This window comes from Zootoca vivipara, chromosome 1 (assembly GCF_963506605.1).
Source record: "Zootoca vivipara chromosome 1, rZooViv1.1, whole genome shotgun sequence".
Classification (NCBI taxonomy): Eukaryota; Metazoa; Chordata; class Lepidosauria; order Squamata; family Lacertidae; genus Zootoca; species Zootoca vivipara.
The window spans coordinates 77855331-77867496 of NC_083276.1; the positions used below are offsets into that span (position 1 = coordinate 77855331).

The 12166-nt window shown below is 42.4% G+C and overlaps 1 protein-coding gene across 1 annotated transcript in view; it reads right to left on the bottom strand.

Annotated features, from left to right (window-relative positions):
* LOC132592646 (sodium/hydrogen exchanger 10-like) overlaps window positions 1-12166 on the bottom strand; it is a 62550-nt gene that overhangs the window by 21685 nt on the left and 28699 nt on the right. Inside the window, exons 11-15 of the mRNA XM_060278965.1 lie at window positions 10432-10598; window positions 7853-7993; window positions 5390-5487; window positions 3385-3504; window positions 1574-1769 (exon numbers count right to left, since the gene is read on the bottom strand). Coding sequence (XP_060134948.1) covers window positions 1574-1769; window positions 3385-3504; window positions 5390-5487; window positions 7853-7993; window positions 10432-10598 — 722 coding nt within the window. The remainder of the gene's footprint in view (window positions 1-1573; window positions 1770-3384; window positions 3505-5389; window positions 5488-7852; window positions 7994-10431; window positions 10599-12166) is intronic.

A 12166-nucleotide genomic window follows, 5' to 3' on the forward strand; every position in this document is an offset into this window, starting at 1 on the left:
TTTTAACTGGTTCACAAAAGACATGGAATAAGTTGTGATGTGGGCAAATTTGCAATACACCAAATTATTCAGGGTAATGAAACCCCCAGAGAACTTACAAGGGCTTCAAAAAAATCTCTCCAAACCAGGTGAATGGAAACCAATACCAGTACCAGTTACTGGTGAAAAGCAACAATGGGAGAGCCTAGTATCTTCAGGCCCTGCAGAAGTTCACAAGGTTGGCCACTGTGGGAAACAGGATGGTAGACTTCTGGTCTGACCTAACACTGATGAGCTTTTCACATTAATGAATGGTATTCACTGCCATAAGATTTTGAGATGGCCACAACCTTAGACCACCTTAAAAGGGGATTAAATAAATTCATGGAGAATAGGTCTACGATCTGTTGTAAGCTATGATTAACCTTTATGTACTTCTCTAAATTGCTGGAGGGGCAACAGCAGAGGAAAGTTATTCCTAAGATTTCAAACATAAAGCATAGACACAACACAATTGTAGTGTTCTCTTTTAGGAATTTAGTGTATGAAATCAGAAAAACTTAACCAAGTGGTGGTTGAGAAGGATGTCTAGGATCAAGGGTTCTTGGGACAGACTTTTTCTGCCTGGGTTAAGGGATTCTGGTTTCTGAGATAAATTCCTTGCTAGACTGTGTTAACTCCATTTCTCTCGGGACTGGAATCACGTTTCCAGGCTGGGTTCAAAAGACCAGGCATCTGTGCCTGTTTGTCTTCTACCGGTAGCTGCCATAAACATTTGGTGTTTGTTTGGGACAAAAGGTCAATTGCAAATCTCCTTTCCTGCCTGCCTTTGGAAAGCTGTGAAACCTGTTTTTCTACCACTTCTGTGTTAATCCCTTCAGGAATTCCTGGGGTCTTTATCCTGTCCTTAGATGTAGTCCCTTTGCAGTTCAGAACATCCTTTTAGCATCTATGTGTTAGTCTCAGACCTTCCCAAGGTATCAGATTCAAGGTGGGAGGAAACCTGGGAAGGGTTTTTAGAAATCAGGATGAATTCTATTGGATGATTTGAATCTTTGTAACCTTTTCATATTGTAATAAAAAGATCTGGCGAAGGGGAAGGAGTACGCACTTCCCCCCAGAGACTTTGCTGGCCAAAAGCTCTTCGTCCTTTGTTTTATTTTCCATGTGGTTTTGCCACACACAATTCTATAAACCTAACCAAATAGAAATAATGGGGAGGGTGTGAGCTCCACTGATTGCAATAATGTTCACAGACCGCTTTTCACACAACTCTTGAGTGTATGGGAAAAGGGACTGTCAATATGAAGGTCTCCTCATACACAGACATCTCTGTGATCTTGCAGGAGGTGATCAAGAGAGGAGCGGGATCAACTCTCGGTCAACACAACTATAGTTGTTTCTATTAAGCCATGGCAAGAATCAGAACATTAACTGAAGAAAAAGAATGAGCAGGGTGTAATATTTCCAAGAAACAAGAGTTTCAATTTCACACCGTTGGTCAAGTAAATTCTAATTCCATATTGTAAAAATGTAAGTCAATAATTAAAAATACAATTAATACAAATATTGCAATACTTTGAATAGTCAGTACCTTAAATAATGCTTCCAATATATACAAAGCCAGATAATAGTAGTTGCACATTTTTAGTTCTTCAACAAAATTATCCGCATACTTTGGTATAAAGTGAAGAACGATAGGGACACCGTTCAAAAATGTCATCATGGTACTTATATATTCAAATTCGTCCATAAATACCATATGGTGGCACATTCTTAAAAACTTGCTTCTGTGGAGGGAGAATAAAATTTGGACCTTTGATTAGTTACCAAACCATTTAGAAAATTCTGATCACTACATTATATTTACTTGTTCATACCATACATGGGTAATTAGACTATTTAAAAATGCATGATAAGACCCATAGACAGGCAGGAATCTCTAGTTGTTGATAGAGATGCTAAGGAGTCTTGTGAAGCTAAATGAGAAGAACGAAAAAGTGTGCAAAAGAGTCCTGCTCCTCTTCATCTCCTAAAACTGGGTACCCCTTCAATACCTGCCAAGTCTCCCGCTGAAAAATGCAGGATCAGCAATGGCGCGGCACTGGAAGTTGCTTCTACGCATGCCTGGCGGTCATCTTGGTGGTGGCCGCATGGCGGCGGCCATATTGGCTGCCAGGCATGCATAGAAGCGACGTCCGGTGCCGCTCTGCCTGATTTCCGATGCCCACACATGGGAAGAGCAGCACCCAAAATGGAGGCTCCCTGGCAGGTAGGAAATCTGGGGGATTTCCGGGATTTTTCTCCATTCGGGAGAACAGCGGGAAACAGATTAAAATCTGGGGGTTTCCGTGAAAAACGGGATACTTGGCAGCTAAGACCCCTCCCCATTGGAAATGGGGGATTTCCCAACAGAACTATACATAATTCATAATTGTATGGGCTGTTTGAGACACTCACTTACTTCCCAAAGAAGGGGGCACCCAGAGGTATCAGAGGAAGAATCGTACAACACACTTGTATTCTTTTCTTTCTTGCCAACACTGACCTTGCTCCAAAGAAACGTGATGCTGGCAAGGCCAAAAGTAGAGATCTGCATCCAATCTTCTACCCCTCACTGTCATCAATGTCTCCCCAGTCTCAGCCCCTTTTCCCAGACTAAAGAGGAGGGAGTCAGTGGATAATGCTGACAGCTCCAAGGCTCAGAACTGGGCCAGAACACTAGCCGGAAAGAAGACTCAATTGAGCTCTATACTGATCTCCACCTGCACACACAGGGATATGAATCACTGTCAAGATAAATCTAGACTCGGGGCTCCCAGCACTCAGCCACACCGCCACCTCCCGAGCCTAACCTCCTGTGCCACTACGGCTGCATTCCTGCAACCTGTACTGTGCATCGAAAGATATCCATCAGGGTTACAATATAAGCACCACCATCAGACTTTAGCACTCCCTTGCCTTATAAAATCCAAGCTTCAGAGCTTGCTCTTCACTTTGAGTAATGAGCCTCTCTGGGCAGGATCATTTCTGGTGAAGCCAACTCCTCCCTTCCCTACACAGCTGACTTTGGCACTGACTTTTGAAAGCCCTAGCTCTCTGATCTTACTTCCTGATTTTGGAACTTGCTATTACTTGCTTTTGGTCCTTCAGAACTCTGCTTGTCATTTTGGGATTTGATTAACTGCCTGGAACTGCACTTCTCACCTCTGGAACAACAGTTAGCTCTCCACAGAACTGGAAACTTGATTCCTTGTGGCCAAACCCCAGCAAACCTCAACAACTATGCTCAATATTTTGATTACTAATCTTAGCAAATGAATGTGTATGTCTGTATAATTTTACTGTGTAAGCACGCTACCTTTTCTGTCAACCATATTTTAGCAAACATTAGTAAACACTAACTTTGGTGGCTTAAATGTTTCCTCTTTCACACTGTAAACCCAATCAGATAGCAATTTCTTCAACTTTACCAGCACTCCTTTGCTTTCCCAATAAGTCTTTACTTCATGAATATTCATAAACCTAAAATATTTAAGATAAGGTAATTGAGAAGAGAAGCTAACAGTAAGAAAATAGTAAGATCCTAAAGATATCTCAACTTACATTATCACAGAGTGAATTTGAAAATACAGGTATCAAGACAGCTGCTTCATTAAAAACAACAACACATTAACAATGCTATCCTGAATGTTTCCTTAGAAGCCTGCTCTTCAGGAAAATTGATCAAGGTTGCTTACTAAACTTCACTTTAAAACAAGAGAAAGATACAAAATCAGTGGAGCAGGAAAATAATGACCATACGAAGATAAGGTCAATGGCCGATCTAGTTCAGCATCCCGTTTTCACAAGGGTCAGTCAGTTGCATATAGGATCCCTGAAAGAGGGACCTAATCCAATTTCACACCAAAAAGGGAAATCCATTAATTTTGCCCAATATACACTCTTTTGCAAAGCAATGCGCTATAAGACAATGCATTTTTATGTTATTTCCTCCCTCCAGATATGCATTTTTATGCAAACTTAACCATAGCTTAACACATGGACAGTGTTCTCGAAGCTACGAACATGAGTTTGACCAAACTGCGGGAGGCAGTGGAAGACAGGAGTGCCTGTCGTGCTCTGGCTCTGGTCCATGGGGTCACGAAGAGTCGGACACAACTAAACGACTAAACAACAACAACCATAGCATATGTATTTTTGCACACATTACTTGATTAAAGTATACTGCATATTTGGAGAAGTGTAAATTTTGAAGGATGGTGGTGTTTCAGAAAGTTCAGGTCAGAAATTATAACTCAATCAAATATCTCTGTCATCCCTAGTTAGCACCAAGGAATCTCCCTTACAAGGAATGTTCCAGGCTCCCAAGAAACCACCATGATGAGACAGGCCGAATTCTCAGCTCTTGTTCTACCTTTCTAATCTCTTGACAAATTATAGTGAGCTGATGGTCAAATTCCCCTCTGTGTACAGGAATTTCAGGGATGTGATACAAGGGAGAGCTGGCTTCCCCCAATTGAAGATTCCAAGGGTGGGGCTGACCAGGTATTGAGGAAATTCACCAGAAACTATAGGAATTAGGGTTCCATTGCTCTTAGTTGATCACATAAATGCCATTAACGAATTGCTAGATGACCCATGCTTTGCTTGCATGCCAGCTGAAGGTATTTTGGCAAGTGGCTAAGACTGCTTTAGTTAACAAATATGTTTTCATTCTTTTAAAGCAACTCAACTAAGGCAACTCTCCACTCTCCTGTGTTTTAGTGCCACTACTCTCCTCCATTTTTTTCAGGTGTTTGGAGCACCTTTTTTAAATGCTTGTACAAATATGTCTTGCCTGACATGAAATTGCCCACCCCCAAAGGCTGCAGACAGTACTTAGAAGGCATTCTCAAAGGCAAAGGCTCCTGCAACCCAGGGTTCAAAACATGCAGTTACAGCCCAAGAGAACAATCAATCTGTGCAGGCTCAGCAAGCCAGAGTGTTAAGTGGGCTAAGTGCTGCTAAGTGGGCAGTCATAACCACAGTCCTGCCCTTGGTTCAATGTGTGGTAATTACCACAGGACTCAGTCTCAGCTGCTCTAATAGAAATGCCAACCAGACCCCCATCTTGTCAGGGTTGAGCTTCAGTTTTCAAGTCATCATCCAGTTCTTTATTGAGTCCAGACACCAGATAAGCACATCCACTGGACTCTCAGGCAATTTTCACTAAATGTTTCCCTATGTACTTAAGATCGCATTATTAGGTTATGAACTTGTGTTCTAAGGCCAGTGGTTCCCAAGCTGTGTTCCATGAACCATCAGTAGTGTGTGATCTTCATTCAGGTGGTTGGCGGGATGTTTGTAACAATAACATTAAAAATCATACAACACTTATCTTTTTCTTTCTTTAAAATACAGCACTTACTTTCCTTCAATATCAACATAGCTTTCTGCTGCACCTATTAATGTTTGGGCAGCATCTTGGTTCAGCATTCCACTGTTGTACTGCTTCTGATAACTGGCCTATATTTTGAAAAAAAATAATGTATATACTGAATGAAATAACTGTTGCTTTCTTCAGCAACATGCATTATCTACCTACTGACAACATAGCTATCTATCTGCCTCTGCATGTTAATTAGCTCTATTAAAAAACATTAGCTGTTAATTAGCTCTATTAAATAAAAACTGTTAATTAGCTCTATTAAAAAACATTCAGGTTACATGAAAGTTCTTTATGTAGTGCTTCACATTTTCTCCACATGCAACCTGTGGTTTGTTTTTTTAAAGACAGCTGCCTTCCCCAGCGCTTCTAATATTGGAGAGCTTTAGCATACTCAGGAATCAAAAGTTTTGTGTCTTTTTTGTAGGAAATGTATACTTTCTGTGCATTCTGCACAAAACATTATTCCCACATACAGATCATCACTTGATGCATTGTCAGATATGAGTCTTTAGTTTATGCATTTCTCAGACTAGTCCATAACTGAAGAAGACTAGTCCATAACTGAAGAAACACCTCTTCCTATTCCAGTCTGTTCATCTATATATATATAAAAATGTAAAAATCGTGAAACTGCGTTTTCCACATTTCTCCGTAACCGCTAGACCGATCGTCATGAAATTTTGACACAATGATCCAGGCCACTCCCCGAGCGTTGTTGGGGACAACAATCCCTCAAATCACACACCTGGGCAGGTATAGACCTGGTTTTCCACCAAGTCAAACAGCGCCCTCAAGTGGCGTTATACCCTCCTCCACCCCCTCCCTTCCTGTGAAATCTAAGCCACACCCACAAACCAAATGAGATCATCAACCAAGCAACTGAAACCACCAAGGCGGCCATTATCAGACCCCTAGGCCCCTGCCAGGCTCCTAGGGAGAGGACAGGCGCATGGATCACAGTACGCAGCACGGCCTTTGATTTATGTAGGCCCCTGCACAGCAAGGGGTTTTTACTTTACCATTTAGCACCACTACCCCCCCCAACCCCCCCACCAAATAACCAACATTGCCAAGTGGAGGTAGGGGTCTGCCGGGGGGGCGCCAAAAAGGGAGCAGGGATACGTAATGGGTCAGAACAGGGTGGGGGAGACACAGGGATGAAACCTGCCCTCTCCACAGTATCTGGCCTCGACTCAGGGGGACTCTGAGGCTCAGGGGGATCTGAAGGGGGGCTATTACCCTCCGTTTCACATATACTACGACTGAATGCAACCCTCTGCGTCTTTTTAAAAAACAACAACTATGCACTTTATTTTATGGGTATGTCTTATTTGACACACCCCCACTCGGGATTTTTAAAGTAGTTCTCTGGGTCCCAGGGCGCATCATCACCCCCGCTCCTTAATCTAAATATATAGAAATGTTCACGATGCACGCGCAGGGGCCAATGTATGGAGATACAGGGGGGAGGGGACAACAGAGGGCTCAGACAAAAGTAAATACTGGGAAATGGAACCCAGAAACTGACAGTTCCTTCTCCAAGGGTGGGGGCCAATGTAGGAAGATACCGGGGGTAGGGGCCAACACTCCCCAGGGATAACAGAGGGCTCAGAGAAAAGTGCATGCTGGGAAATAGAACCCAGAACCTAACAGTTCCTTCTCCAAGGGTGGGGGCCAAGGTATGGAGATACATGGGGGAGGGGCCAACACTCCCCAGGGACAACAGAAGGCTCAGACAAAAGCGCATGCTGGGAAATAGAACCTAGAAGCTGACAGTTCCTTTTCCAAGGGTGGGGGCCAAGGTATGGAGATACAGGGGGGAGGGGCCAACACTCCCCAGGGACAACAGAGGGAAGGGTATCCTACCAAAACACAGAGATGAGCCAGGGTGGAGGGAGGAGGGGCAGGATACGTCATGGATCGGGACGGGGGGGGGGGTCACAGGAAAGAACCACAGCAACGCGTGGCCGGGTCAGCTAGTGCAGTGTTTCCCAACCTTGTGCCTCCAGCTGTTTTTGGACTACAATTCCCATCATTCCTGACCATTGGTCTTGCTAGCTAGGGATGATGGGAGTTGTAGTCCCAAAACATCTGGAGGCACAAGGTTGGGAAACACTGAGCTAGTGCAGTAATATTTTTGAAGGAAGCTAGTCTCAATTTTCTATTTCCTAGGTATAAAGAGGTACTTATAAAGACAGATAAAGAGAAAGATTTCTTTACCTTAATTATGTGGACACTTAATATTGTATTTTTAATAGCTATGGACCACACTAAGTACAATGTATTTTGAATTCACAGTAAAACATAGATCTTAAGATTCAAACGTTCTATAGAATTGGGACTTTTCATTCTGAACCACCATAAAATGCTCAATTATATTGTTAAGTAATTATAATCCTGAAATTACATCAATAAAAGGCCAATAGAATTAAAAGTACGAACTATTTGTGCAGTTAAAAGACGTAATCTGGCTTCTTCCATTATGTCAGCAATTTGTTGAGAACTTGCTTCAAATGTAACATTGGTATTACATTCTGGACATCTAAGTGATTTGATCAGTTGATCAACTTCTTCTGAATCTAACTGCACAAGTGGGGGAATAAGAAAAACAGAATATGCATTGATTGAAATCTCAATATCAAACCAAGGATAATATTAAATTAATTTAAGACTCCAAACATTTTGGGCACAATCCAATGGAAGTTGAGCACTTTTATACTCTACTGTAGAGTCAACAATTTACAAAGTCTTGCTGCAGCATTTACACACAAAAATCCTGTCTTATCTACCCCACTCATGGTGTTGCCTGAAGTCACTGATTCACACTACTGTGTGGCAGGGCCAGGTTTGTTTAAATCACACACAGGAGTCATGGGAGCCAACTCTAGGGGGCCATAGGTGCCTGGACACCCACAATAATATACCGTATTTTTCCGTCTAGAAGACGCCCCCAATGTATAAGACGCCCCTATTTTGGGGGACACAGATTTTAGAAAGTGGGGAGAGATGACCCCATGTATAAGGACACTCCCTAATTTCTTACATTATTTTTTAGGGGAAAACCTTAGTCTTATGCACGGAAAAATATGGTAATTATGGGGATAGAGCACCCACAAAGTCAATTAGAAAAGCCGGCAGGTGGCAGCGGCATTGCCTCCAAGAATCAGTTCAGCTCTGCCCTCCGCAACCAGCCACTGAGGCACCCTTCACACATCTGCGTTGCGGCAACGGGCACCCACAATCCTGAGGGTGAGATTGCACCCCAGACAGGAGCTAAAAGAATGGGCTTAACTTTGGCTTCATTGCATTCCAGAATATGTCAGTATGGTGAGGAAACACATCAGTCTCCTCTCACATGATTCTGCCTATCCACTCAGATTGTTTGGAGAAAACTTTTCCACATCATCAGAAGTGCAGGTGGTTGGGATGTGAGGGAATTTCTGCAGTGGTGTCCAGCCTGTTAAACTCCCTGACCCAGAAGATCTGTTGGCTCCATCCTTAATAGTGTTTATATTTTTATAAATACTTTTTTATTAAATTTTCCAATTAAAAAAAAACAATTCAATTATTATACATATCAATTAAGCCAAATATTATGCCAAATCCTTAAAACAATTTTTTTTTTGACTCCCCATGCTCCAAAGTCCTGGGATTTTAAGCAGCTGTTAACATTGCCATCCTAATCCTATTGTCAAAATCTTGCTGTTATCCATCATAGTCCCAATCTTTTCAATAATCCTTCTAGATGTTTTCCTCTCTCTTTTATCTTTCGTCGCAGCTTCTGAGATAAGCATCAAACAAGATTTAACACTGTCCATTTTTCCTGTGTGGATTTTTTATCCAGTCCAACCTCCCCATAAATCTCTCTTAGTCCAGTATGCCTTTCTTGCCACATCAACAGTGTTTATAAACCAGGTGAAAATGTTTTTATTCCAGCACCCCTATGGCTTAGTTAAGCGTTTATGCTGCCCCTGACTTATTGGATAGTTTTGTTCTGCTATCTCTTGTGTACTTAAAAAAAAACACCTTTATTATTACAGTGGTACCTCTAGATGCGGGCACGATCCGTTCTGGGGTGCCGTTCGCACCCCAAAAATTCCACAACTAGAGCAGCGCTTCTGTGCATGTGCAAAGCACACAGAATGCTTCTGCACATGTGCAAAGTGTGCAGAATGCTTCTGGGTTTGCCACATTCGCAAGCCGAAAAGACGCAACATGAACCTAACGCAACATGAGGTATGACTGTATTATTGCTTTCTGATCTTGCTTATCCAGACTGCTTTCTCTGACCTTCCATTACTCAAACCTGACCTATGCTTGACCAGGCTCTGCTTCTTGGATACGGGACGGGTGCAGGCACCTTCTAGCTTAACCTTCAAACATTTGCTGAAACCTTTTCTTTGCTACCAGGCTTCTGCAGTTAATTTATGAAAAACATTTTCCTTAATAGTGATCTACTTCCATTTTATGTGGTTTTTATTGTGTTACAATTATTATGATATTTATAGAAAATTGCAGTTTACAAATATGTTTACAAATAAATACGGTAAATGTTCAAGTGGACTCTGTTCCTAACACAAATCCCCACTAGGCTAGATACCTGTTTCTCAGCTGGGACCCTTACCTAGGGAAAAACAAGAACTAAGACAAGCAATGAGAGGTTCCTCAAAATCTGTAGTCCTTCTTGGAAGTATTTAGTCCAGCACCTTCTATGTCTCAGTCCTTGCTGTCAGATGAATAATTTGAACTCAGGTTGCTGCTTCCGCCAAATTCTTTTAACAAAGACATAGCAGGTGAATTGCATGGCTAAGCATGACCTGAGGTTGGCTCAACAAGTGTCATAGCCCCGTCTCTTCCTTTTGAAGAGCAGGGCAGGCACAAGCCTTAGCATGGCAAATGATAGGTGGCTCTGTTCTGGGCAAGCAAACGGACAAGTGAGCTCAGGCTATGAGCCCACTTTGCATTTGGTTTTACACACTTTCTAAGTTATGTTTATTTAACACTAACTGAAAGATACTCACTTTATAAGGATAATCTATTTTAATTGCTTCTTCAGCCATTGTCCAGTTTGCATCAGCCAAAAATCTATCAAGTTTCAGCATTGCAAATGCATTGGCTTCCATTTGTCTGATTCGCTGAACAGCGTTATGCATTGCCATACGTTTTGGAAGAGTAATATTACAAAGGCCTATAGAAACAGAAAAGTAATTCAATGGTCATAGTAAGATTTACAAGAGAGCAGCAAAGGTCTATGACAGCAGACTTGGACATTTTTATTTGAAGGGTGGGGTATATACATAAAGGCATAACGACAATTTCAGGAAAAGCATATGGATAATGGCAGAGGTATTCTTCATAAGGTCTTACCAAAGGCCATGACAGGCAATTTGCCACTTTAATGAGGAAAGGTGTAGTTGCCCAAGAAACCACATGCATGGCAAACTGTCCCTGTGCATCTATAGAATAGCACTGGAACACATGATGCTCTCTCGCATGCACTTTCAGTTCTAAAGATCTTTAACACTAGAAAGGACAAAAGCCCCAGTGCTGTTTCACATTAAGAAGTGCTATGGAGTAGTGTGTGAAACTCTTATCAATTATAGCATCCATCTAATTTGATTCATGAGTGCTTGAGCTATGCTGCAAGTCTGAGGTTGCATCATTCCAAAAGAGAACATATACCTACAATTGAAAGCAACTCTCACACCAGTTGCCTCTGTACCTTTGATTTAGAGATCCAGATTACTGAGCAGAAAATCATGTTCCCCCACAGACATGCATTTGCTAGAAGTATCGTGTAGGAAACATACAATTCTGATTCACATATTTTGCAGGTGAACTATCAAATTCTTTAGGATGTTTCCATGTTATTGATAGAATTAATTTGGTCTTATCTTTAAGTTAATACTATAAACTTATTCAGTGAAGTAGTTATGGACACTTCTGAAAGCAAATGTGTGTTGGATGCTGGGGAGTCACATGAACTGTACTTCAATATTGGAAGTCTAAACTTTTGCCAACTACAGAACACTGAATTTTAGATTTATCCTATCAACAAAATAGATCTCATAGTCCAGTATAATATTCAAACTCTGCAATGGAGAGAAAAACAGAAACTAAACCTGTCCATCATTTTCATTAGCAACTAGCTGACCCGGCCATGCATTGCTGTGGTTCTTTCCTGTGATCCCCCCCCTGTCACGATCCATGACGTATCCTGCCCCTCCTCCCTCCACCCCGGCTCATCCCTGTTTCCGTAGGATACCCTTCCCTCTGTTGTCCCTGGGGAGTGTTGGCCCCTCCCCCTTGTATCTCCATACCTTGGCCCCCACCCTCGAAAAGGAACTGTTAGGTTCTGGGTTCTATTTCCCAGCATGCACTTTTGTCTGAACCCTCTGTTTTTCCTGGGGAGTGTTGGCCCCTACCCCTGGTATCTTCCTACATTGGCCCCCATGCTTGGAGAAGGAGCTGTCAGTTTCTGGGTTCCATTTCCCAGTATTTACTTTTGCCTGAGCCCTCTGTTGTCCCCTCCCCCCTGTATCTCCATACATTGGCCCCTGCACACACATCGTGAACATTTCTATATGTTTAGATTAAGGATCGGGGGTGATGATGTGCCCTAGGACCCAGAGAACTACTTAAAGAATCCCAACCCGGGGAGGGGGGGCAAATAGCGAAGCCCCACAGCCCCGTAGCAACAGACAGGCCCAGACAGAAGGAGGGGGGTCATATGGGCCACTTAGCGCGGGCCTCCGA